This window comes from Haliotis rubra, unplaced genomic scaffold (assembly GCF_003918875.1).
Source record: "Haliotis rubra isolate DU_JTF1 unplaced genomic scaffold, ASM391887v1 Scf8, whole genome shotgun sequence".
NCBI lineage: Eukaryota > Metazoa > Mollusca > Gastropoda > Lepetellida > Haliotidae > Haliotis > Haliotis rubra.
Genome location: NW_025767523.1, coordinates 4,444,274 through 4,467,801, shown reverse-complemented (window position 1 = coordinate 4,467,801; position 23,528 = coordinate 4,444,274). Strand labels below are relative to the sequence as shown.

General features: G+C 38.1%; 1 protein-coding gene and 2 long non-coding RNA genes across 3 annotated transcripts; 2 read left to right on the top strand and 1 right to left on the bottom strand.

Moving 5' to 3' along the window:
- Positions 1-5: 5 nt before the first annotated feature.
- Positions 6-13,984, top strand: LOC124261392 (40S ribosomal protein S14-like). Its single transcript, XM_046695706.1, is given in 6 exon segments — positions 6-112; positions 1,026-1,172; positions 2,310-2,471; positions 3,855-3,931; positions 13,870-13,886; positions 13,888-13,984. Coding segments are annotated over 5 exon segments (453 nt in total). The 5' UTR covers positions 6-112; position 1,026; the 3' UTR covers positions 13,939-13,984.
- Positions 2,478-3,646, top strand: LOC124261395. The gene is made up of 2 exons (XR_006894309.1): positions 2,478-2,701; positions 2,740-3,646. It is a non-coding gene; the product is annotated as an uncharacterized LOC124261395 (long non-coding RNA).
- Positions 3,852-10,306, bottom strand: LOC124261396. Its single transcript, XR_006894310.1, has 4 exons — positions 10,293-10,306; positions 9,456-9,459; positions 6,774-6,778; positions 3,852-3,955 (listed from the first exon to the last, which is right to left on the bottom strand). It is a non-coding gene; the product is annotated as an uncharacterized LOC124261396 (long non-coding RNA).
- Positions 13,985-23,528: the final 9,544 nt, after the last annotated feature.

Below are 23,528 nucleotides of genomic sequence, written 5' to 3'. Positions count from 1 at the left end.
AACGACATCGGTAGGGTTCGGCCTTTTCCGGTATTTGACGAATCAGAATCTCGTTTTACTTCGGGCACCTGCGAGAATTGGCCTTTTCCGCGAGATTTCAGCGACTCGCAAGGTGAAAACCAAAATATAGGGAGAAATCCTAATTTTATCGACTCCATCATGCGACATTTTTTCACTTAAGAATGGCTGTCTGATAAATTAGACGTTGATTGTCAGATTGATTACCAAATGTTTCCGTGCCGATGGCTAGAACAAAATATTTTGCTTATTGAGTATAGTGAAGTCACGATGTGTGAGAACTGTAGAACTGTACCCTAATTTCGTTAGTGAAATTTTTAAGATTGACTTGATATTTTACCTCTGAACCTGTTATTCTGGGACGTTCTGTTTCTTATAGATGATATTACCAGTCATCCATTGATAATGTTGCTAATTGTAACATATCCACTTGCTTTCTAAGCGAACAGCCGGTTTTGAAAATGTAGCAACATTCAGCTAACGAATTGGCAGGGTCAAGTGTATGTTGGAGTTACTCTCAGATTATCTATCAAATTAGGTGTTGATTAATCAGAGATCTTGCTTGATATATCTCTCGAGGGTCTTCAGTCCGCAGTTTAGTTACGATTGTATATGCTACTGTATCCTTAATCACCCCACCATTCTGATGAACCCCTTTATGTCCCATGATTTTTGGCCATCAACTGATCAATTCAGTACAATTTTTATGAAATATCCCAGATAAACGTCCACTGATTATTTGTCTAAATATGCTAAACTCGGACTCCCTGTAACATTCCAATTTATAGGTAAAGAAAGGAGCAGTTGACTTTCCTGATTAATTATAAACAGTGATTTGTCCAAGAAGGTAAAATAGTAGTATGTTATCATATTGATCAGAATATTTTAAATGATAAAAAGTAATCCATTGTGAAATAATCTATTCATCATGCATTCTTCCACATGATTGCCATTTCTATTTATGCTCTTATTAGAACCCCAATAACGACAAGTTACATAAATTTTAGCATGGCTCCACGTAAAGGAAAGACTCAACAGCAGGAGCAAGTTGTACTTGGTCCCCAAGCTAAAGAAGGAGAAAATGTGTTTGGAGTAGCACACATCTATGCTAGCTTCAACGACACATTTGTCCATGTTACTGACCTGTCTGGAAAGTGAGTATAAAAGTACCACCTGATAAAGTTACCCATTATAAGTTGTAGCATACTTGTCGACGGAAGGTTGATAGTTTAATTCATGGTGTTTCAAAAAGACCCCAAAATATGGTACTTAAAATGTACTTTGTCTGGCACACTGTAAATGTGATAAGCCAAAGATATTGGCCGCTGAGTCTGTACAGTGTGGACCTGTGAAGATTTGGGTTAGAATATTGATCTTCAACAACCCATGCTTGTCGTAAGAGGCGACTAATGGATCAGGTGGTCAGGCTTGCTGACTTGGATCACACATGTTATCGGTTCCCCACAGCGTAGATCAATGCTCATGTTGTTGATCACTGGATTGTCTGGTCCAGACTTGATTATTTACAGACCGCCGCCATATAGCTGGAATATTGCTGAGTGCGGCATAAAGCTAAACTCACTCACTCACTCATTCACTGTACATTGTGTCCTAGTGTGATGTCCCGAAGTAGAACACTTGAACTAAGCAGAAGCTGTTTTCATCATTTTTCGAGCAATACTGGAACCATTGACCTAAGCTGTAAATAATCGAGCCAGAACCAGAAGATATAGTGATCGATATTGTGAGCAGCAATCCTTGCCATAGGGTGAAACAGTGACATGCCAAGTCACCAAACTTGACAACTTGATCCATTTTGTTACCTCTTAAAACTGTCATTGGTTGGATTGAATTTGAAGTTCTAAGCTGGAATCCCCACATTTACACTTCACTGGTTAAGCAACATAGTTTGGAACATGATACAGAAATCCATTTCACCTCATGGTGAACATACTACATGCTCACAACAGTCAATGTCCTGCAACACAACCAGTCAATGTTTTACAACTAGAGAATGTGCCAACAGGAAATCCTGTGGAGAATCAAACCAAAATATTGTTATTTACTGGTTTTATAGTGGTAGCCCTGAGAAAGTTATCTTCAGACACATTAAGCTCTATGGTCTAGAAGAGTTATTAGATGTCTTACTAGGACCTTTTTCCCGTTGGTCTCTATGGTGATAGGCCTCTTAATTCATTTTTCTGTTGGTAGTGGGTAATAAGCACTATGCATACTTTTTTTTAGACCTTTTTGAACTATGATGAATATATTTTTTATCTTATGTGATGCAGAGAAACGATCACACGTGTGACAGGAGGAATGAAGGTGAAGGCTGACAGAGACGAGGCCTCCCCCTATGCTGCTATGTTGGCTGCACAGGACGTTGCTGAGAAGTGCAAGAATCTCGGTATCACTGCTCTGCACATTAAGTTGAGGGCCACTGGAGGAAACAGGTATGGTGTTCACTGGTCGATGCTAATGCTGGTGCATCTTCTGCAGGGCTTCAGATAATTTTTCATGATCAGGAGTACATACTCCTTATTTTTTCAATATAGGACGTCAGTATCATGTTTATTTTATATCTGTACATACGCCAATACGGCCCTTATCTGGAGCCCTGTTCTGTCATGTTGTGAATGCGCCTTCCCTGGGTTGTTAAATGATGGACTTCTTGCCCAGCCTTGTGCCCAACACTATTGGGGTATGACAAGGACTGGTTAGCTTGAATTTATTTTTTACTAAGAGAGGGCTATCCATGGTAATACTTGGCATGGTATCTCAGTGGGCTAGCACTATCAAATGTAGCATTATTCAGAACTCATGCAAGCCACATCACTATGAGTGAATTTTTATTGAATGCAATTTATCAATTTTTTTTTTAGCAGTGTAAGTAATTAAGTATATAATTAAGCCCATCTTTGTGATAAAATAGAAATTTATCATGTAAAACATTGATGATTCACATCCATACTTCACTATTGATTTTAAGTATGAAAGAATGCTGATATGTATCATTTTCATTTTGATGAATAATGCCAAGATATCTTTAAAAGGTAAATGTACTCATAACATAACTGTACAGTAGCATTTAAATTGTGCTTTGTTGCTTGGATGAGACAAATATCTGAAAGTAATGAAGTATTGACATGTACAAGGTAATTTATCATGCAGTAAAATTCTCCTGCAGTACTGCAGATTAAGTCCTCTCTAAACATTTTTAGGTTGGATTTTGGAAAGTTTTCAGTGACATGCCAAGGGAGATAACTGTTAAACAGTTGGGTTGTGTCCCTTTGACTTAAATTTCAGTCTGTTTATTATGCAAGGAGAAATTTCAACCATCTTTGTGTCAGTTTCTTTGTTACTGTCCTTGAAAAGTTGGGTTCATTGATTATGTCAAATAGCAAGAAATACCATTGCAGACATTGAAATGAGGCAGGTCAGGTCAATGGTAATGATGTGGAGCAGGTGTAAGGACATAGACACTTATTGTTGAATAATAAATACGTAGAAGGTACGTTGTACAGTGTTATATGATGTTGAGTTATTAAAAATTGTTGGAACAGTGATTGGAACAAGTAAATACATATAATTATTGAGCAAGAACAAGTATATCAAAGTATATACAAAAGGAAAGCGTATAATAGCAGTATTGCCTTCAGTGTTAGATTACAAGAAGTCAGTTGCCATTGTGATTTGTGCATAAGGAGTTGTGGAATGATTTTCTACAAGGCATATCATTTAGGAAGTGATTTCAAACTGAGGGGCACGATGTCTGTTAGTTGACAGGGTTTAGCGTTGAACATCACAGTGCAACAAACCCTGTTTTTGTTTTCCAGGACCAAGACTCCTGGCCCTGGAGCTCAGTCTGCTCTCCGAGCTCTGGCTCGTTCCGGTATGAAGATCGGAAGAATCGGTAAATAAAATACAATCAGTGCAACTATAGTCAACCTCAAAGCTGAATTTGTCCCACCAATTCCAGACTTGTCCAGAATGATCAGAAGTTTTCTTGATAGATTATTACGTTCTACTAGTGTTAGCAATTGGTTAAAATCTCATAATTGAAAATCTCATTACAATGGATCAATCATCGAAAATAATTGGTTAGCATCATTTATCAAATTTTCCTGTTATGGTTGTTAATGCACAAAAAGATAACGAAAAATATGTAGTTCTTTTGGCTTTTTTTTTGCCAATTTGCACAAGATGCCATTGCAAATTTCACATCTTTAAAGGATGACTAGTATGTTAAGAACATAAATTTCTTTAAGATGAATTACTCATGACTTGAAACGAGCTTGTAGTGCTTATGAAATGTAAATTTAATGACAGATAAAACCAACCTCATGTAAATGTTTTTAATGCAAACAAGTGTTCTGAAATTATTTGTTTTCCATTATGAGAAAACATGATCAATTGCTTGGTCGTTTAGTCACTGCGACCAATCATCGATATTTTTTTAATCGGACCACCGCTTACTTCTACACTATTGATTTCCTGGGGGTTATGGGGTGTCCTACTGGTTGAAGTGTTCTCTCATGAAGCTGAAGACCAGTGTTTGATTCCCAATATGGGTACTATGTTTGAAGCATATTTCTGGTGTGCCCTGCCATGATATTGCTTGTCTGACTTACTGTTCATGTCCTTTAGAAAGTCTAATATACAGCTGAGCACCGTTGTGTCGAACTCTGATAACTCGATATCTCAGTTGTTTTGATATAACATCTCAGTCCTGGCAAAATCCTTCATAACATATCATTATGCAAGCTCTTTTAACTCGATACGGATGTCTCAATATTTCGCATATCTCGATAGAATTTCATGGTCCCAACATGCGAAATGACCCCTTTAACTTGATATTTGCAGAGAAACCCTATTCATGGGCAAGTATCGCTCTGAACTGTGGTTGTTTCTACACGTTTGCACACGGTGCGGCATGAATCAAAGGGATGCGGTAGAGTACACTAATTTGGGCTAATTGAGTTTTAGGCATCACTTGTTTGTTATTATCACGGGGGATATAATATTAGGCTCCGTCCGTCCGTACGAATTAGAATATCTTAAGAATCGTTGACTAGATTCTTTTCATATTCAACACCAAGCTTATCTAGGGAAGGCACAGGGCCCAGTCTATTTTGGTGACCTTCACATAATTTTCAAAGTCATGGCAACACTTTGAAGATTTCAGCATGTTAACCTGCATGTTAAGCTATCTTAAGAACCGCTTTACTGGGTTTTCTTCATATTCAACACCAAGCTTTATCTAGGGAAAGTGCAGGGCCCAGTCGTTTTTGGTGACCTTCACTTAATTTTCAAGGTCTCTGCGACACTTTGAAGATTTCAGCATGTTAACCTGAAATCACTGGATTTTCTTCAAAGACTTTCAAGACTTCCCTTGAATGTTTTTCAATAAGCAATTTCTTTAGTACCATTTTTGCATATTTCATACACTATGACATTCATGTCAAGGTCAAAGTCTGTCTTGAAAATATTTGTGTGTTTGAACAACTAAAGACAAGGTATCAAGAGAGGTTGACTGGTCATGTTTTTGTTGACATTTAACTTCATCTTAAACTTTCATTACTTTTTAAGGTTGATTTGATCATTTGCGGTGGGGGATTATGTCTCCTTAGTGACAAAGCTTGTTTAATTAGGATTAATTAAGAAGGAATTATTGTTACAACTAAACACGACTGATAACGGATTATAGTTTCGAATCAAAACATACTGAGAATACAGTGAGGGTTTTGTGTAATCACACAACTAACATGTGATAGTTGTTGTTTCTAAATGGTATGTGTTGATATGCCCTGGTCGGATTCTCGAAGTTCGGATAACTCAATAATTTTTCCTTATCCTGACTCATGCTCTTTTGCTTGTCTCCTTCCTCTTGCGAACATAGTGGAACACTTGTATCTCCCTAATTGAAGTTCCCTTCAATGTAAAATCACTAATTAGTACACCACGAGTTACCTCCCTTCCACAAGCGCGTGAACGAGGGCGCCACCTCTACCCATGTGCCTCACTCTCTCCTTCTTCGCCCAGTGAGCTGGACGTGAGAGCTCCTGTGTCTCCCGGACACACTATATCCTTTGATTATATTTAGTTAGTTACCTCAGATAGAGATCTATAGAGGTTTAGCTAGTATCTTTCAACAATTATATATTGATATTTAGTCGTTTCTACTGTTTATGCACGGGACGCCGTGCTGTTGCAGTGGATTACGTTGATAAAAATTCTGTACTGTTGCACATTACGCTTTTTATTCTGCTGCTGATCCGCATTTAATATGCCCTAGCTGTACCGCGCCATGTTTCATGTGATTCACGTTGCAGTTAAGCGATACTAATTTATCCAATTCTACCTTTAATAAATAATTACTTTGCGCTTGAGACGCGCAGCAGATAGGTCACGATGCAGAGTCTAGCATGACTGATACACCTGAACCCTCGCCAGTCTACTGCTGTTGGTCGACCCTCCCGCCTGGGTTTCCGCTAGAATGGTGGAGAGGCGTGGGACGAAGTCCGCCGCCCAAGAAGCGCCCTGCTTCCCCAGACATCCCTTCGCCAAGACTGAGGGGTATTCAACGAAGTCTACTAGAACTTTCTCAGCCGAGATTGTTCTCATCGCAGATTTGGGCCTGTATGATGATCAGCCGATCATCATTCCTGATGTACATCAAAGAATGACTGATGTCGGCAACAGTGATGTCAGCGCAGATCAACATTCGATGATCTTCCTGAGGGTCCCGCCGCTACCAACACTCAACGCAGACTTCGACCCCAGGGCAGCGCCGACCTCTGAGGGGAATTCAACGAAGTCTACTAGGACTTTCAACCGAGATTGTTCCAGCCGCTGAATCCTATTCTCTACGATGATCAGCATCATCATCATCCTCGACGATGAGACAAGTAGCGACCGGTGACAGCTACAATGACATCAGCAGAGATCGCCATGCAGCCTGATGTCTCTACACTGATGTCAGACGACTTACCTGAGGGCCCCACCACTAACAGCGCAGAGATGGCACCGACTACTTCGTCCGCAGACCATCCCAGACGAAGCTACTACGGCAAATCATGGTCGTGATGGAGGGTCACTACAGACTGGAGAAGCAGCCAGCCCAGAGTACGGAGCCTTCGCGAAGGCTCCAACTTAGACAACACTCTAGAGGCACCTCCAGTCAACGAGCAGCCAAGACGATGCAGCCTTCGCTGAAGGAAGTCGCAGACCACCTTGACGGAAGGACCCAGATGTACAGCCTTCAAGGCCTTCGCCAAGCGGATAGATCATCACATTCCTCGGCTTCATCCTTAGATGCAGACTCAGCCACCAGACCTCACGGAAGCCTTCGCGAAGCTCAAATCGCCGCTCCCCAGCAACCGAACGCAGAGGAAGCTTCGCTACATGCTCGCTGAAGGCGTTCGCGAAGGCATTCGCTGAAGGCACTCGGGAAGGACACCGAATATAGATCGCCATTTAACAGAGTCAAGGGACTACTCAAGAGCTTCGCTGGCTGTCAATAGTCTCCCGATCTCCTCGCACATCACCACATCGACGCCTCACAGGTTACCACACAAGTCTGCACACAAGTCTACATCACCTTCTTAGAGTGGCAGTACGACGCAGACATACCTGATGAAAGGAAGACGACGCGAGATGCTATCACCCTACTCTCCGACGAGCCCATTGCTGCGGTAGCACAGAATCTAGACATAGCATCCCATAAAGCCACAAAGTTCAGACACCATAATTGCCGAACTTTCACGCCTAGAAGTTTCCACGCACAACATGGACCCCTTCTTCAAGGCTTAAGACATCGATGAAAACTACAAGTTGATCATCGATATCAACAATAAGAACTACAATCGTAAATTGGTTCAGTTGAATCCATGACGAGGACGTATGTTCGATTGGCCTAAATAGATCTAGAACGATCATTGAGACACTTATCACCAGATTTCGTGAACACCCACTTCTGAAAATGATAAGATGATCCACTCGGCCCTACTTATGCAGAACCAGCAAGTCCCAGGCAGCCTCGCTGAAGGAGCTAGAGCCTCACCAGCTACAAGGACGCCAAGGAGGAGTAGCGCCACGACCCCACATCCTGTTAAACACAGAGGCCATTCGAAGCAAGTTTTATATATATATATATATATATATATATATATATATATATATATATATATATATATATATTCTAATCGGACTTGACTCGATACCTTCGAAGGTCGCAAGGCTAAGTGGCTCCAAGTCTACTTCACCAGTAGATCTAGAAGGATACCGAGAGCTTCAGCGGAAGTCTCCGGCGTTCACCGAGGAAGTCTCCTCAAAGGTCTCCATATACTAGCCACTCGCCATATATAGCTACTCCTCAGTCCGTTTCAAGACATCGCGATAAGTTGTCTATCAACTGTATGCCAGATGTCAGCCTATAAGCCTACGTGAAGACAATTGCACAGGCTATTTACAACACAGAACGCCGCTGTATTAATTTGTCAACGACGCTTCATAGATCTTCACAGAATCAACTATTCCGTATAAATTGCTAGTATATGCAATCCCGGACGACGATATCGACATTATCTACATGCGACCATTACGCATATCTGCAGACAATTCAATATCGAAATTGAACAGCAGCCTTGTTACAGCGTAGTATAACTCATAATCGTCAACATTTCTGAGAAGAAATATGTACAACAAATTCAGCTTTAATTCTACAATTATGACGATACATTCATGTATACAGTCTACAAGCTGACAACTTACAAGTTATTGTACCTTTATATATAAAGAAGTCGGAATTATATTCAAAACTGAAGTACTTTCACGACAGCCAGGAAAATAACCTACCCAGCATTAATATTACAGAGCAAGGTATTTTTATGAAGCTTTCGCAGCGTTTACCATTAATCCCTCGAAACACGTGGTCACTCGGGTAACTTCGGGAAGTTAACGATGAAGACCGATGATTGTTCTAATATCAACGACGCACTATATTATACAAGGTTCCTTTTCCTGCTACACCGTGACATCACAGCTGGTACTCTACAGAATCAAAATGCCTTATTCTGATTGGACCCCGATGAACAACGCCTACACAGAGGTCGAGCATAGTTCACAGTTCAAGACATAGGTTGCAAGTGACAACTTTTATATCAATGAACGAGCAAGCCTCCTTACAGCCCAGTTAACCTGAACCTTCATGATTAGGCTGCTTTCTTCAGGTTAGAGACCTCCCTGTCAAGTTTAGACAAGGGCACAGCAGTCAGGCGACATTTTACATAAAGTTCATCGAGGACACAAACCCGGTTGTTAGACATACATACATCACAAGGACATCGCAACGATTTACCTGAGACGACGTGGATACAAGTGGATCGAAATCCACAGCGTTTCAGACTACACCTGAATTTCATCATCAAGCTACTAACACAACTAGATGGTTAGTAAACCTACTAAGTTTCTGTTTGGAGAATAAACGGAAGTTTCACATTACCAACTTGGGGATATGAATATAGTGCTACAACACCTCACAAGTGAGGTTTATGAACATGCCTGGATGACATACTTGGACTCCATGATACGATGATGCTATCACGCTGGCCAGCAAGAGCACTGTAAATTTATCTCCACCAAACCAAACAGGAAGAAAATATACAACAGATTTTTTTCCTCTATCATCAACTTACGCAGAGTGTAGTCTCACGTACTATATCTCCGTTTGGATCAGAACTGTCATACTACGTGCATACAAGACAGATGGACCTAATCCGACCCTCCATGAGCTTTAATACTCTTGATATTAGAGCCCTAACTTCTACAATTTCATCTACACAAATGTTATTTGAAATAATGGAGGGCTTATTACTGTAGATCCGATATATGGTGGTTGCCAACCATTATCTGAGAGATATCACCACCGAGGACATCTCAGGTATCCACCAATTCGATCCCATGGTCCTTGCACAACAGTTGACAGTTCCTCGGAGAAGATAAGTCAATCTTACAGATTTTTACTTATCTTATAACAGTACTAAATAGCTTCATGCTATATATAATTTGCTTAAGCTCGTTTTTTATCATCACAGTGGTTACATGATAAATGCATTAGCTAACAAACTCTACAGAGTTTTTTTTGGCTATTATATACGTAGCTTAAGTCAAGTATATTTTAAGCATAGTACTATACTCATATTGTAAAAATACATTAGCTAACAAACTCTACGGAGTTTTGCTATTATATAGGTAGCTTAAAGGTCACATGCAACCAAAAAATCAAACATAATTAAAACACAATTATCACTTCTTCATGACATATAATATGCATTGCTGATTATGAAAAAACAAATAAACAAAATTATAAGCGCATAATCGCAAATCAAAAGTGCAATATTTTGTACTTGGGTTTACTCCCTCGAAACGAAGCAGCCGGGATACGAACCCAGTCAGAGGTGGGTGGGTGTGCACTCAAGTGTAACGGTTGGTTCATTAGCAGATGCCGCCTTTCGCGGGTCATTGTGTGTGTATATATAGAGATGTTGGGTTTTGTAAATACATGCTCATTTTTATGTATAACATTTTGCAATCAACAGACATCATAACATGTCATGTGTTCAAGTATCACACCTGCCTGTCTGTGTAATTACATAATGTGACTGAGACCGAACTCGGGCCATAAATCAATGCGCGTTTTGTTTATGGTGTATAGCCTGATTGGTGTTAAGTTCAAATTGCATGTGGTCAGTGATCGCAGTTGTGTATTGAGTATTGTCATTAGCGGACAGGCAGGCAGACACACAGGTGTCAATAAAACAAGACATTGAGTTTTGTCTGTGACAGCGACATATCTATATCACAGTTAGAAATTGTGTCAACGCTAAATAATGACATTGCTTTTAAAGTATCGAACTGAGAAAGTGACTCGCAAGAAGACCGTGTGGTGAAATAGACAAATGAAATTATATAAACAGTTTATTTACTGTCATAACATATAAAAGCTTCAGGCCTGTGAGAGATATCAACAAAACATTAGAAAATAGCTCACACCAAAGCCTTCACCGAAAGTATTCACCAGACAGCCCGCTTCCAAGTTAAGTGCCGAACCTATTTCACTCGCGCATCGTGCTATGAGCACAGCCCAGCTGTTGAAACCGTATTCCCAGAAAAGTCTGGGGAAAAGTAGTGAAACGTTTGAACTCCGATTTAAGCGGTTTTTTTCATCGCGTTATTTTTCAACTTTATAAGTTGAATTTGCATTTTTGATGATTTGTTTCGGTAAGTCAATACCGAAAGGTATCAGAATCTGCAAAGTTGTGTTTTACGTTGCATGTGACCTTTAAGCTCATTCATATCTTAAGCTCAGTACTATGTTTATATCATATAACTATATTAGCTAACAAACTCTAAAGAGCTTTTGCTATTTGGCTTAAGTTTCATCATATCTTAAGCAATATGGTTACATTATAACATGTATTAGCTAACAAACTCTATGGAGTTTTTTGCTATTATATATGTAACTTAAGCTTATTCATATCTTAAGCCAGTACTATGTTTATAGCATATAGGTATATTAGCTATCAAAACTCTAAAAGAGTTTTTTGCTATTATATATTGGGCTTAAGTTTTCATCATATTTTAAGCTTTATGGTTACATTATATCATGTATTAGCTAACAAACTCTACGGGGTTTTTTGCTATACATATGTAGCTTAAGGTTTCTTCATATCTTAAGCTCAATACTATGTTGATACCATATAAGTATATTAGCTATTAAAACTCTAAAAGGTTTTTGCTATTATATATTTAGCTTAAGGTTTACTTCATATCTTAAGCTCAATACTAGGTCTAAATCAACATAATAAAATGTATTAGCTATCAAACTCTCAAGGAGTTTTACTATTATATATATATAGCTTAAGTTTAATCATATCTTAAGCTCAGTACTATGTTTATAACATAAAAGTATATTAGTTAATAAACTCTAAGGAGTTTTTTGTTATATACATTTAGCTTAAGTCTAATCATATCTTAAGCTTAGTACTATGGTTACATTATAAATCTATTAGCTAATAAGCTCTACAGAGTTTTTGGCTATTGTATATGTAGCTTAAGTTAATTATATCTTAAGCACAGTACTATACTCATATTGTAAAAAATATATTAGCTAACAAACTTTACTAAGTTTGGCTATTATATATGTAGCTTAAGTTAATTATATCTTAAGCACAGTACTATACTCATATTGTAAAAATATATTAGCTAACAAACTTTACTAAGTTTGGCTATTATATATGTAGCTTAAGTTAATTATATCTTAAGCACAGTACTATACTCATATTGTAAAAATATATTAGCTAACAAACTATACTAAGTTTGGCTATTATATATGTAGCTTAAGTTAATTATATCTTAAGCACAGTATTATACTCATATTGTAAAAATATATTAGCTAACAAACTCTACTAAGTTTGGCTATTATATATGTAGCTTAAGATAATTATATCTTAAGCACAATACTATACTCATATTGTAAAAATGTATTAGCTAACAAACTCTACAAAGTTTGCTGTTATATATATAGCTAAGCTTATTCATATCTTAAGCTCAGCACTGTCTATATCATATAAATATTTTAACTAACAAACCCTAAAGAGGTTTGTTATTATATAATTAGCTTAAAATTAATCATATTTTAAGCTTAGTGCTATGTTTATATCTTAAAGTATTTTAGCTAACAAACTCTAAGGAGTTTATACTAGCATATTAACAAGCTTAAGTCTATTAGTCTTAAGCATTGTATTAATATTATATATACTTATCATAATAGTACATTGTAATAACCTCTATATGGCAGCTGATAAGCTGGCAGCAGGAATTCATCAGTTCAATGCCTTTATGAAGTTCTCATAGGGTTATTACAATCATCACAGTTCAAATCACTAATTATTAAAATCCAAAGTATTATATATTCCCACCTCCGCTCTGTTGGATTCTACAAGCAAGAGAGCATGAGTCAGGATAAGGAAAAAATATGTAATTTTTGAGTAAAATTGATATTTTATACTTATCCTGACTCATGAGGTCAGCCCTCCCATCCTCCCCCAAATAACACTTTGGATTTCCTGTAAATTCAAATGTTGGGCTCAGTATATGAGGAGAGAGTGAGGCACATGGGTAGAGGTGGCGCCCTCGTTCCCGCGCTTGTGGAAGGGAGGTAACTCGTGGTGTACTAATTAGTGATTTTACATTGAAGGGAACTTCAATTAGGGAGATACAAGTGTTCCACTATGTTCGCAAGAGGAAGGAGACAAGCAAAAGAGCATGAGTCAGGATAAGTATAAAATATCAATTTTACTCAAAAAATTACATTTTTTTCTTGGTCCCATGAATATCGAGACAACAGTGCTCGACTGTATATCAAGAAAATGCTGATTATCATGTACATGTTTGGATCTGGTACTTTGCATTTATTAAGATGACTTGGCCTAGAAGGGAGCGTTGATGGTCCAATCATCTACGATGTCACAGTTTCTATGTAAAGACCACTTGGTACATAGGGTGTGGGTTTAAATCCTGGTTCAGCTGTTATGGTTCTGGGTTTGTCAGCACCATTTCCATCTTAGTGGGTTGCGCAAGTGGTAAATGTCGGACGTCTCCGTCACTTTCAGCATACCTCCGAATTAAGCTGCCGAATTAGTTGTGGAATACTGTACAAAATGGTGTTAAGCCCAGTTCATTCAACTATATGGGAACTCCGTGAGCGTGGTGTTTAATACGTCAAATACAGTATGACAAGTTCTTGAATGAACCACCAGGATTTAAATATTGACATTATTTATGTTCCAGAGGATGTTACTCCCATCCCCCTCCGACAGCACCAGAAGAAAGGGAGGTCGCCGTGGTCGTCGTTTGTAAATTATACTTGGTCATGTGCATGTAATAAACATGTGCTTAGCAGTAACAAGCGTTTGTTGTAATTTTGCTCTCTATTAAAAGGTGGCTACCGAGTACAGACATTGCCACTTGCACAGAATTACAGGGCAGGGGTACCCAAACTAATTGAAGCGTTTGCTCATCACTCCGATGACCTGAGTTTGATCCCCACATGGGTAAAGTGTGTGAAGCCCATTTCTGGTGTCCGCGTCTTGATATTGCTGGAATATAGCTAATAGCAGTGAAAAACCATACCCGCTCAGTCTATTAGAAGGTGGCTTACAGAGTGCAGACATTGCCACTTATACAGAATTACAAAATACACAATAATATATTTATCGATGATGTATGATTATACTACAAAGTGAAAACAAACCATTCTCAAGATTACTGACTGATTTCAAAAGTGCTGAGTGCTTCAATTAAGGGAGAAAAAAAATTTGGTCGCACTAATTGTTGAATTTTAAACACGGTTACAATCCTTCGTGCCCTTGTACAAAATGATCTTAGGGCTAAGGTGACCGAAACTCCCAAACCTTAACATAGACTTAGGGTAGTCTCTGCCCTAAGGTTTTTAACAACAGTACCCTGCTATGGATCTGCTGCCAGATTTCTGTTAGCAGTCATCTTTAAGCTTTGTAAGCATCTTGAACTTGTGATTACAGTACAGTTTTCTCTCAGTTTGAGCAGCACATCACACATCACACATACCACTTGCAGACTTGCCTATCCTTACGATTTTGGCGTGAGGCTTACTATTTTTGGTGCTAAATTACGACCTTACGGTCATACTGACATTCCTTACGACTTCTACAAATAAATGGTAGAATACTAAAGTACTGTCAGAAATAGAAAAAACTGTATTTTCTCATTTATCTCTACAATTTATGTAGTTGATATGTGAAAGTGTGAAATATCTGTTAATCTATGTTCGGCCTAACTACAGTCTCCGTGGTAGAGAGATAGGAAACGGAGAAAAGGGACTTTACTGAGGGGAAATTAGTGCAGAAATGAGCAATGCGGTTTTTTTCTAAGTCCAAAAAGACTTATTTGGAACAGACCATGGCTTTATGCAAATTAGTGTGCGACGCTATTGTATTACAAAGGACACTTTTTAAATGCCCAATTTGAAATTAGACGTAGATTCATTATAAACGATAGCTGACGTAAAAAATAATAACTTTTATGCTGAAACTATTAAGGATATAGCTACCATGCAGTCTCACTGTCACTATAAAAAGAAACAGATAGCAGGGGGTCGTCTCAAAAGCAAAACATGGGTTGGGGCTTGGGGATAGAGATATCAGCGAAGATAAGATAATCCTTTAGGGCAATTATATTGGGGAGGTACACGGCACGTCATAACAATTAACAAATAATATCAAGTCCTCTTGATCTTCGGGTGGTCATGCCAGCTATATACTACGATGCGTTTCTATGGTTTTCGGGTTTCATACTCTTACATATCTCAACATGAACTATATGAAAGAAAGACACTTTAGATGTCAATCAATAGATGAGACATAGTCAACACACAAGAAAAAGCACAAAATATCTTTGAGTTGACCCCTTGTGCCTGTAGGCAGCACGTACATTTCATGCCAGGTGAGTCGATGGTCCGTAGTCATACCTGGCTGAGCGACCTAATTGTCATCTACAGTCTGACCTATTGTTTTCAGCAGCTATTTAGGTTTTTTTCTAAGTTTTGCCCGATTTCACGAGTAAACATGCTTTTCTGGATATCGTATTACGCATCCCACTGAACGCCCAGTTAGGCCGCAGTGGGTTATTTCGACATATGCTATTTGCAATTGTGTAAATTTTAGGGATACAGAGTAACAGCCTAAAAACAGTTTTTTTCTATTTCCGACAGTACTATAGATATAGGCGTGCCCATGCTATTTATAGAGTCATTTACGGTACACAAAGTACTGGAAAAAAGAAGTCGCATCATAAACATAAGTCAATAAACTTTGCATCTTACAGTGGTGGTAAAGTTTATTTCAAAGTGAAAGACTTTCAAAAAACGTTAATTAGATCGACACATGTTACTATTAAACACTATACATGTATTAAGATTTTAACCAGCAATGTTTTTCCTTTATTTCTTGACATTAACATGCCTTACTATGTTTTTAGCTGATCTTACTATTTTCTTTAAAAGGGGGTGGGCAAGTCTGCACTTGGATCACCTTTTACATGATCACCTTTTGCTGATCTAATTGTGTGGCCCATCAAACTTAACCTGGATTAGATTAAACTGCCCCATCACTGTCTACCGGGATTATATTTCATATGAAGTGGCCCATCAGGTTATTCCAGGATCAGGGAAATAAGGCTCACAGAGCCATGAACTGATCTCCGCTCCATGACTGGATGGAAATGGTGATACTGCACTCTGAAAGACTGAGGTGACTGCACAGGGTTCATTGTAGAAAGTAACTCAAACTTGTAAGAGGTGACTAACTTGATTGTGTTGTTTGTTTGGTTGGTTGTTTAACACTGCACTCTGCAATATGCCAGCTATACCAGCTTAAATATTATGGGAAGAGAGGGGGTCATTGCTTTTGTACACGACATGCAAGGGGGACACTTACTTTGTAACTTACATAAAGAAACTGTGCATACAAAAATTTAAAATCTAAATTGATCAAACCTGTGTAGACACATGAGGATTAAAACTAAGAGATTAGTGACATGTATCCAACTAGCATGCACATGCCACGTTCTGTGACGTCAGTGGGTTCGTCCTTGAGACGTGCAATACGTTGTTGCACATGCATTCCGGGAAAGAAACAGAGCAAATGAATGCCACACAATACTGTTACTTTTGAAAGCTCAACCCCTGCCCTTGCGATCATTCAAAAAATTAAACGGCTATTGAAACACATAGCCTTAGGCTCACATGCACGTCATGAGGCCATTGGGAATGTCTCAATGACAGTGGCTGCACATTTCCACTGGCACGGGAACACCATTTCTGCACTGGTGAGACGCTACCAGAACACAAATGACGTCATCGATCGGCCATGTTCTGGACGTCCACGTGCAACAACGCCAAGACAGGACAGATGGATAAGGGTGACCCATCTTCGCCACAGGTTTCAGACTGCAGTGATGACTGCCCGAACCATCCCAGGACATCGCCGTATCCACCCCAACACAGTTCGACAACGTCTACGTCATCACGGGATCAGACCACGACGTCCTATCCTGACACAACGTCATCGACAAACTTGCCGAAATCATGTCCGCAGACCCTTGTTTTGGAGGAGAAATGTTTTTACAGACGAATCCAGGTTTAACATTTCCCATAGTGATGGACGTCAACGTGCCTATACATGTCTTGGAGAGGAATCGCTTTGGTGGTGGTGGTTCCTTGATAATTTGGGGTGGAATAACAGCACGCCAAAGAACTCCTTTGGTGATTGTTCAGGGCAACGTAACTGGTGTGGGATCAGATTCAGGGATCAGATTCTTCGACCTGTGGCAATTCCTTTTCTGCAACGTCATGGCCCTGGCCTGCAAATTCACCGGATCTCTCCCCGATAGAGCATGTTTGGGACGAGATGGATCGACGTCTACGCTGTCTTCCTCATCCGCCAGATAACGTCCTTGACCTTGCAACAGAACTTGAGATAATCTGGCGTGACATCCCACAAGCCTTCCTTGCACGATTGATAGGCTCTATGCGTCGTCGATGCACTGCTGTTCTCAATGCCGATGGTGGACAAACCCGTTATTGAGCTTGTGACATGGACGTTTGACCCCTGTCCCGCTTGTGGACTCGTGACGTCATTGTGATTGACTTTTCAATTGAAATTCTCCCGACTTATGGTCTCATGATCCCTCCATTAAAGTTCATATGTACCTTTGACATTGTTATCGTACTTATCAACTGGGATAATGCACAATGCACAGTTTCTTTATGTGGCTAGTATATATGGTGGCGCTCTGTAAATAATCGAGTCTGGACCAGGCAATCCAGTGATCAGCAGCATGAGCATCGATCTACGCAATTGGGATACGATGACGTGTCAAGCTGATCCTCTTGGGACTTATCAGGTTAAAGCATGTCATTGAATCCGAATTGCTTGGCTCAGTATTCATAATGTCAAGCACAGGATTGTCTGGTCCATGCTGGATTGTTTACAGACCACCATTAAATTACTGGAAAATTGTTGACTTGCGTCAAACAACAAATATGGTATAAAGAAGAGACAAGTTGTCTTGCGGCAGTGCAATCCATGTGCAGAGTTGTGTCCCTTTGTGGTGCTTATTGAGTTAAGTTTCAATGGAAATAAATATAGATTCTCCATTGGTATTGTATTTGAAAACTCCATTGTAAACATGTGGCTTATTAGAGACCCAGTGTTATTTCTTGAACAGTTGCTTTTTCCATTGGAGGCCGGCACTTATTAGAGACGCAGCGCTTATCAGAGGAAATATGGTAGTTGTGTTGACTATGGCCTTCCTCTCTTGTGTAGGTGAACCACCAAGATGTGAGTGATATATAGTGTTTTACTGATGTGTTCATGCAGAATGAGAACAAACACGATGTAATATATGCTGCTTTTATTGTACAGAAGCCCTTTCTTAATCTGACAGTCTAAATTCAAACATGTACATACACTGGTCTAGAATACATACACATTGCACAAACCTTCACAAATTCCACCTGATGCTTACAATAATGCATCAGCTGACTTTTTAAGCACCTTCGTCGAGAAATCAGAATACTTTTCTCCTTTGGACAAATTTGAGTTCTACAATTGTGTTTGTACAAAATGCCTTCAGTTGGGAGTATTTTACTAAATCTGACGCATTCTGGCTAACAGACTAAAACAAATTAGAAAAACAAACACCCTCCATCGTGCTTGGCACAATTCTCCAGTTACCTATAATGAGACCAAGTATTTACACACCAATTGTATTATTTTTGACTGAATTGGTTAGAGGATTACACCAAGAAGAAAAGTTCAGAAAATTGTACAGATGTCCTGTTTAGGTCTCAACTTCTTACAGAGATGCCCTTTGTTGACAATCTCTGTTCTTTCCAGGCTGCTTCTTAATGGACAGTTTAGGAAAACTTATTTGTTCCTGGAGATGGCATATTGCCTGGTTCATTACGTTTAATGCTCTTACATGAAGAAAATACGATTAACTAATGAGCGTTAATGATCAAAACAATATTTAAGTCGTATTTGAATAAACTCAGCTGTTTAGGCCATGTTGGAAAGAAATCACAAATTTTTCTATAAAACATCGTCCTTAGTTTGAAATATTATATTCATGAAGTAGTTTACACTATGGGCAATGAATTGCAAAATACAATCAGTATTTAATAATCAAATACTATTTTTCACTTTAAAAAAAGATGTAATTTTGGAGTAAAATTGATATTTTATACTTATCCTGACTCATGCTCTTTTGCTTGTCTTCTTCTTCTAAGTAACATAGTGGAACACTTGTATCTCCCTAATTGAAGCTCCTTCAATTTAAAATCACTAATTAGTATTCACCACGAAGTTACCTCCTTTCCACAAGCTGAACGAGGGCCACACCTCTACCCATGTGCCTCACTCTCTCCTCATATACTGAGCCCAACATTTGAATTTACAGGGAAATCCAAAGTGTTATTTGGGGAGGATGGGAGGGCTGACCTCATGAGTCAGGATAAGTATAAAATATCAATTTTACTCCAAAATTACATATTTTTCCTTATCCTGACTCATGCTCTTTTGCTTGTAGCATCCTACTGGAACGGAGGTGGGAATATCTAATACTTTGGATTTTTAATAATTAGTGATTTGAACTGTGATGATTGTAATAACCCTATGGGAACTTCATAAAGGCACTGAACTGATGAATTCCTGCTGCTAACTTATCAGCTGCCATATAAAAGGTTATTACCATGTACTTATTATGATAAAGTATATATAACATTAATACAATGCTTAAGACTAATAGACTTAAGCTTGTTAATATGCTAGTATAAACTCCTTAGAGTTTGTTAGCTAAAATACTTTAAGATATAACATAGTACTAAGCTTAAGATATGATTAAACTTAAGCTAATTATATAATAGCAAACTCTTTAGAGTTTGTTAGTTAATATACTTATATGATATAGATATAATGCTGAGCTTAAGATATGAATAAGCTTTAGCTACATATATAATAGCAAAAACTCTGTAGAGTTTGTTAGTTAATATATTTTTATAATATGAGTATAGTACTGTGCTTAAGCTATAATTAACTTAAGCTACATATATAATAGCCAAACTCTGTAGAGTTTGTTAGCTAATATATTTTATAATATTAGTATAGTACTGAGCTTAAGATATAATTAACTTAAGCTACATATATATATAGCAAAACTCTGTAGGGTTTTGTTAGCTAATATATTTTACAATATGAGTATAGTAGTGTGCTTAAGATATAATTAACTTAAGCTACATATATAATAGCAAAACTCCGTAGAGTTTGTTAGCTAATATATTTTACAATATGAGTATAGTAGTGTGCTTAAGATATAATGAACTTAAGCTACATATATAATAGCAAAACTCCCAGAGTTTGTTAGCTAATATATTTTACAATATGAGTATAGTATTGTGCTTAAGATATTATTAACTTAAGCTACATATATAATAGCCAAAAAAACTCTGTAGAGTTTATTAGCTAATATGTTTATAGTGTAACCATAGTACTAAGCTTAAGATAAGATTAGACTTAAGCTAAATGTATATAGCAAAATAAACTCCTTAGAGTTTATTAACTAATATACTTTTTATGTTAAAAACATAGTACTGAGCTTAAGTTATGATGAAACTTAAGCTATATATATATAATAACAAAACTCCGTCGAGTTTTGTTAGCTAATACCTTTATAATGTAAACATACTGCTTAAGATATGATGAAAACTTAAGCTAATTGTATAATAGCTTAAAACAACCCTTTAGAGTTTGTTAGCTATGATATAAACCTAGTATTGAGCTTATGAAGGAAAACTTAAGCTACATATATAATAGCAAGAACTCCGTAGAGTTTGTTAGCTAATACATGTTATAATGTAACCATAAAGCTTAAAATATGATGAAACTTAAGTTTAAATATATAATAGCAAAACCCTCTTTAGAGTTTTGATAGCTAATATACCTATATGATATAAACATAGTACTGCTTTAAGATATGAATAAGCTTAAGTTACATATATAATAGCTAAAACTCTGTAGAGTTTGTTAGCTAATACATGTTATAATATAACCATATTGCTTAGAAATATGATGATACTTTAAGCCAAATAGCAAAAACTCTTTAGAGTTTGTTAGCTAATCTACTTATATGATATAAACATAGTACTAAGCTTAAGATATGAATAAGCTTAAGCTACCTATATAATAGCAAAACTCCTTAGAGTTTGTTAGCCAATATATTTTAATAATATGAGTATAGTACCATGCTTAAGGTATAATTAGCTTAAGTTACCTATATAATAGTAAAACTCCTCAGAGAGTTTGTTAGCTTAATTAACTTAAGCTATGTATAAAATAGCCAAAAACTCTGTAGAGTTTGTTAGCTAATGCATTTATCATGTAACCATAGTATTACTCTTAAGATATGAATAACTTAAGGTAAATATATATAATAACAAACTCTGTAGAGTTGTTAACTTATATATTGTATGATGTAATAATCATAGTACTGTGATGATAAAAGGAACTTAAGTAAATTATATATAGCATGAAGCTATTTAGTATTGTTATAAGATAAGTAAAAATCTGTTAGATTGACTTATCTTCTCCGAGGAACTGTCAGCTGTTGTGCGAGGACCATGGGATCGAATTGGTGTATACCTGAGACGTCCTCGGTGGTGATATCTCTCAGATAATGGTTTGCAACCACCATATCGGATTTCCAGAAATAAACCCTCCATTATTTCAATCACATTTGTGTAGAACAATTGTAGAAGTTAGCGCTATAATATCATGAGTATTAAGCTCATGGAGGGTCGGAATAGGTCCATCCGCATATGCACGTAGTATGACAGTTCTGATCCAAATGGAGATATAGTACATGAGACTTCACTCTGCGTAAGTTGATGATAGAGGAAATAATCTGTTGCATTTTTTCCTCCTGTTTGGTTTGGTGGAGATAAATTTACAGTGCTCTTGCTGGCCATCTTGATAGAATCATCGTATCATGGGGTCCAAGTATGTCATCCAGGCGTGTTCATAAACCTCACTTGTGAGGTGTTGGAGCACTATATTCATATCCCCAGGTTGGGCGTGAAATTTCCGTTTTATTCTCCAAACAGAAGTTTAGTAGGTTTACTAACCATCTAGTTGTGTTAGTCGCTTGATGAAATTCAGCTGTAGTCTGAAACGCTGTGGATTTAGATCCACTTGTATCTTCGTCTAGGTAATTCGCTGCGAAGTCCTTGACGATGTAGGTGCACAACCAGGTGTGTCTGTCCTCGTTGAACTTTATGTAAAATCGCCTGACTGCCGATCCCTCGTCTTAAACTTGACAGGGAGGTCTCTAACTTGAAGAAAGGCAGTCTAATCATGAATGTTCAGGTTAACTGGACTGTAATGAGGCTTGCTCGTTCACTGATATATAGTTGTCACTTGTGACGTAAGTCTTGAACTGTGAATAGAGATCGACCTCTGTGTAGGTCGTTGTCCCTCGCGGTCCAATCAGAACAAGGCATTTTGATTCTGTATAATACCCGCGCTGTGATGTCACCGGTGTAGCGGGAAAAAACCCACCTTGAATAAATTCTTGTCGTCGTTGATATTAGCATAAACGTCGGTCTTCACCGTAGCTTCCCCGAAGTTATCCGAGTGACCACGTGTTTCGAGGGTTAATGGTAACCGCGCGAAACCTCCGGCGCGAAATATCTCGCTCTGTAATTTTATGCTGGGTAGGTTATTTTCCTGGTTGTCGTGAAAGTAATTTCAGTTTTGAATATAATTCCGACTTCCTTATATATAAGGGTATAAACAACTTGCAAGTTGTGAGCTTGTAGACTGTATACATGAATGTATCGTCATAATTGTAGAATTAACGTTGAACTTGTTGTACATATTTCTTCTCAGAAACTTTGACGATTAAGAGTTATACTCGCTGTAACAAGGCTGCTGTTCAATTTCGATATTGAATTGTGTCTGCAGATATGCGTAATGGTCACGCATGTAGATAATCGTATCGTCGTCCGGGATTGTATATTAGCAATTTATACGGAATAGTTGATTTCTGTGAAGATCTATGAAATGTCGTTGACTAATAATACAGCGACGTTCTGTGTTGTAAATAGCCTGAGCAATTATCTTCGCGTAGGCTTATAGACGGCATCTGGCATACAGTTGATAATCAACTTATGCGACGTCTTGAACGGACTGACGAGTAGCTATATATGACGAGTGGCTAGTATATGGAAACCTTGGAGGAGACTTCCTCGGTGAACGCCGGAGACTTCGCGAAGTTCTCGAAGTATCCCTTCTAGATCTTCTGGGTGAAGTAGACTTGGAGCCACTTAGCCTTCGCGACCATCGCGAAGGTGTCGA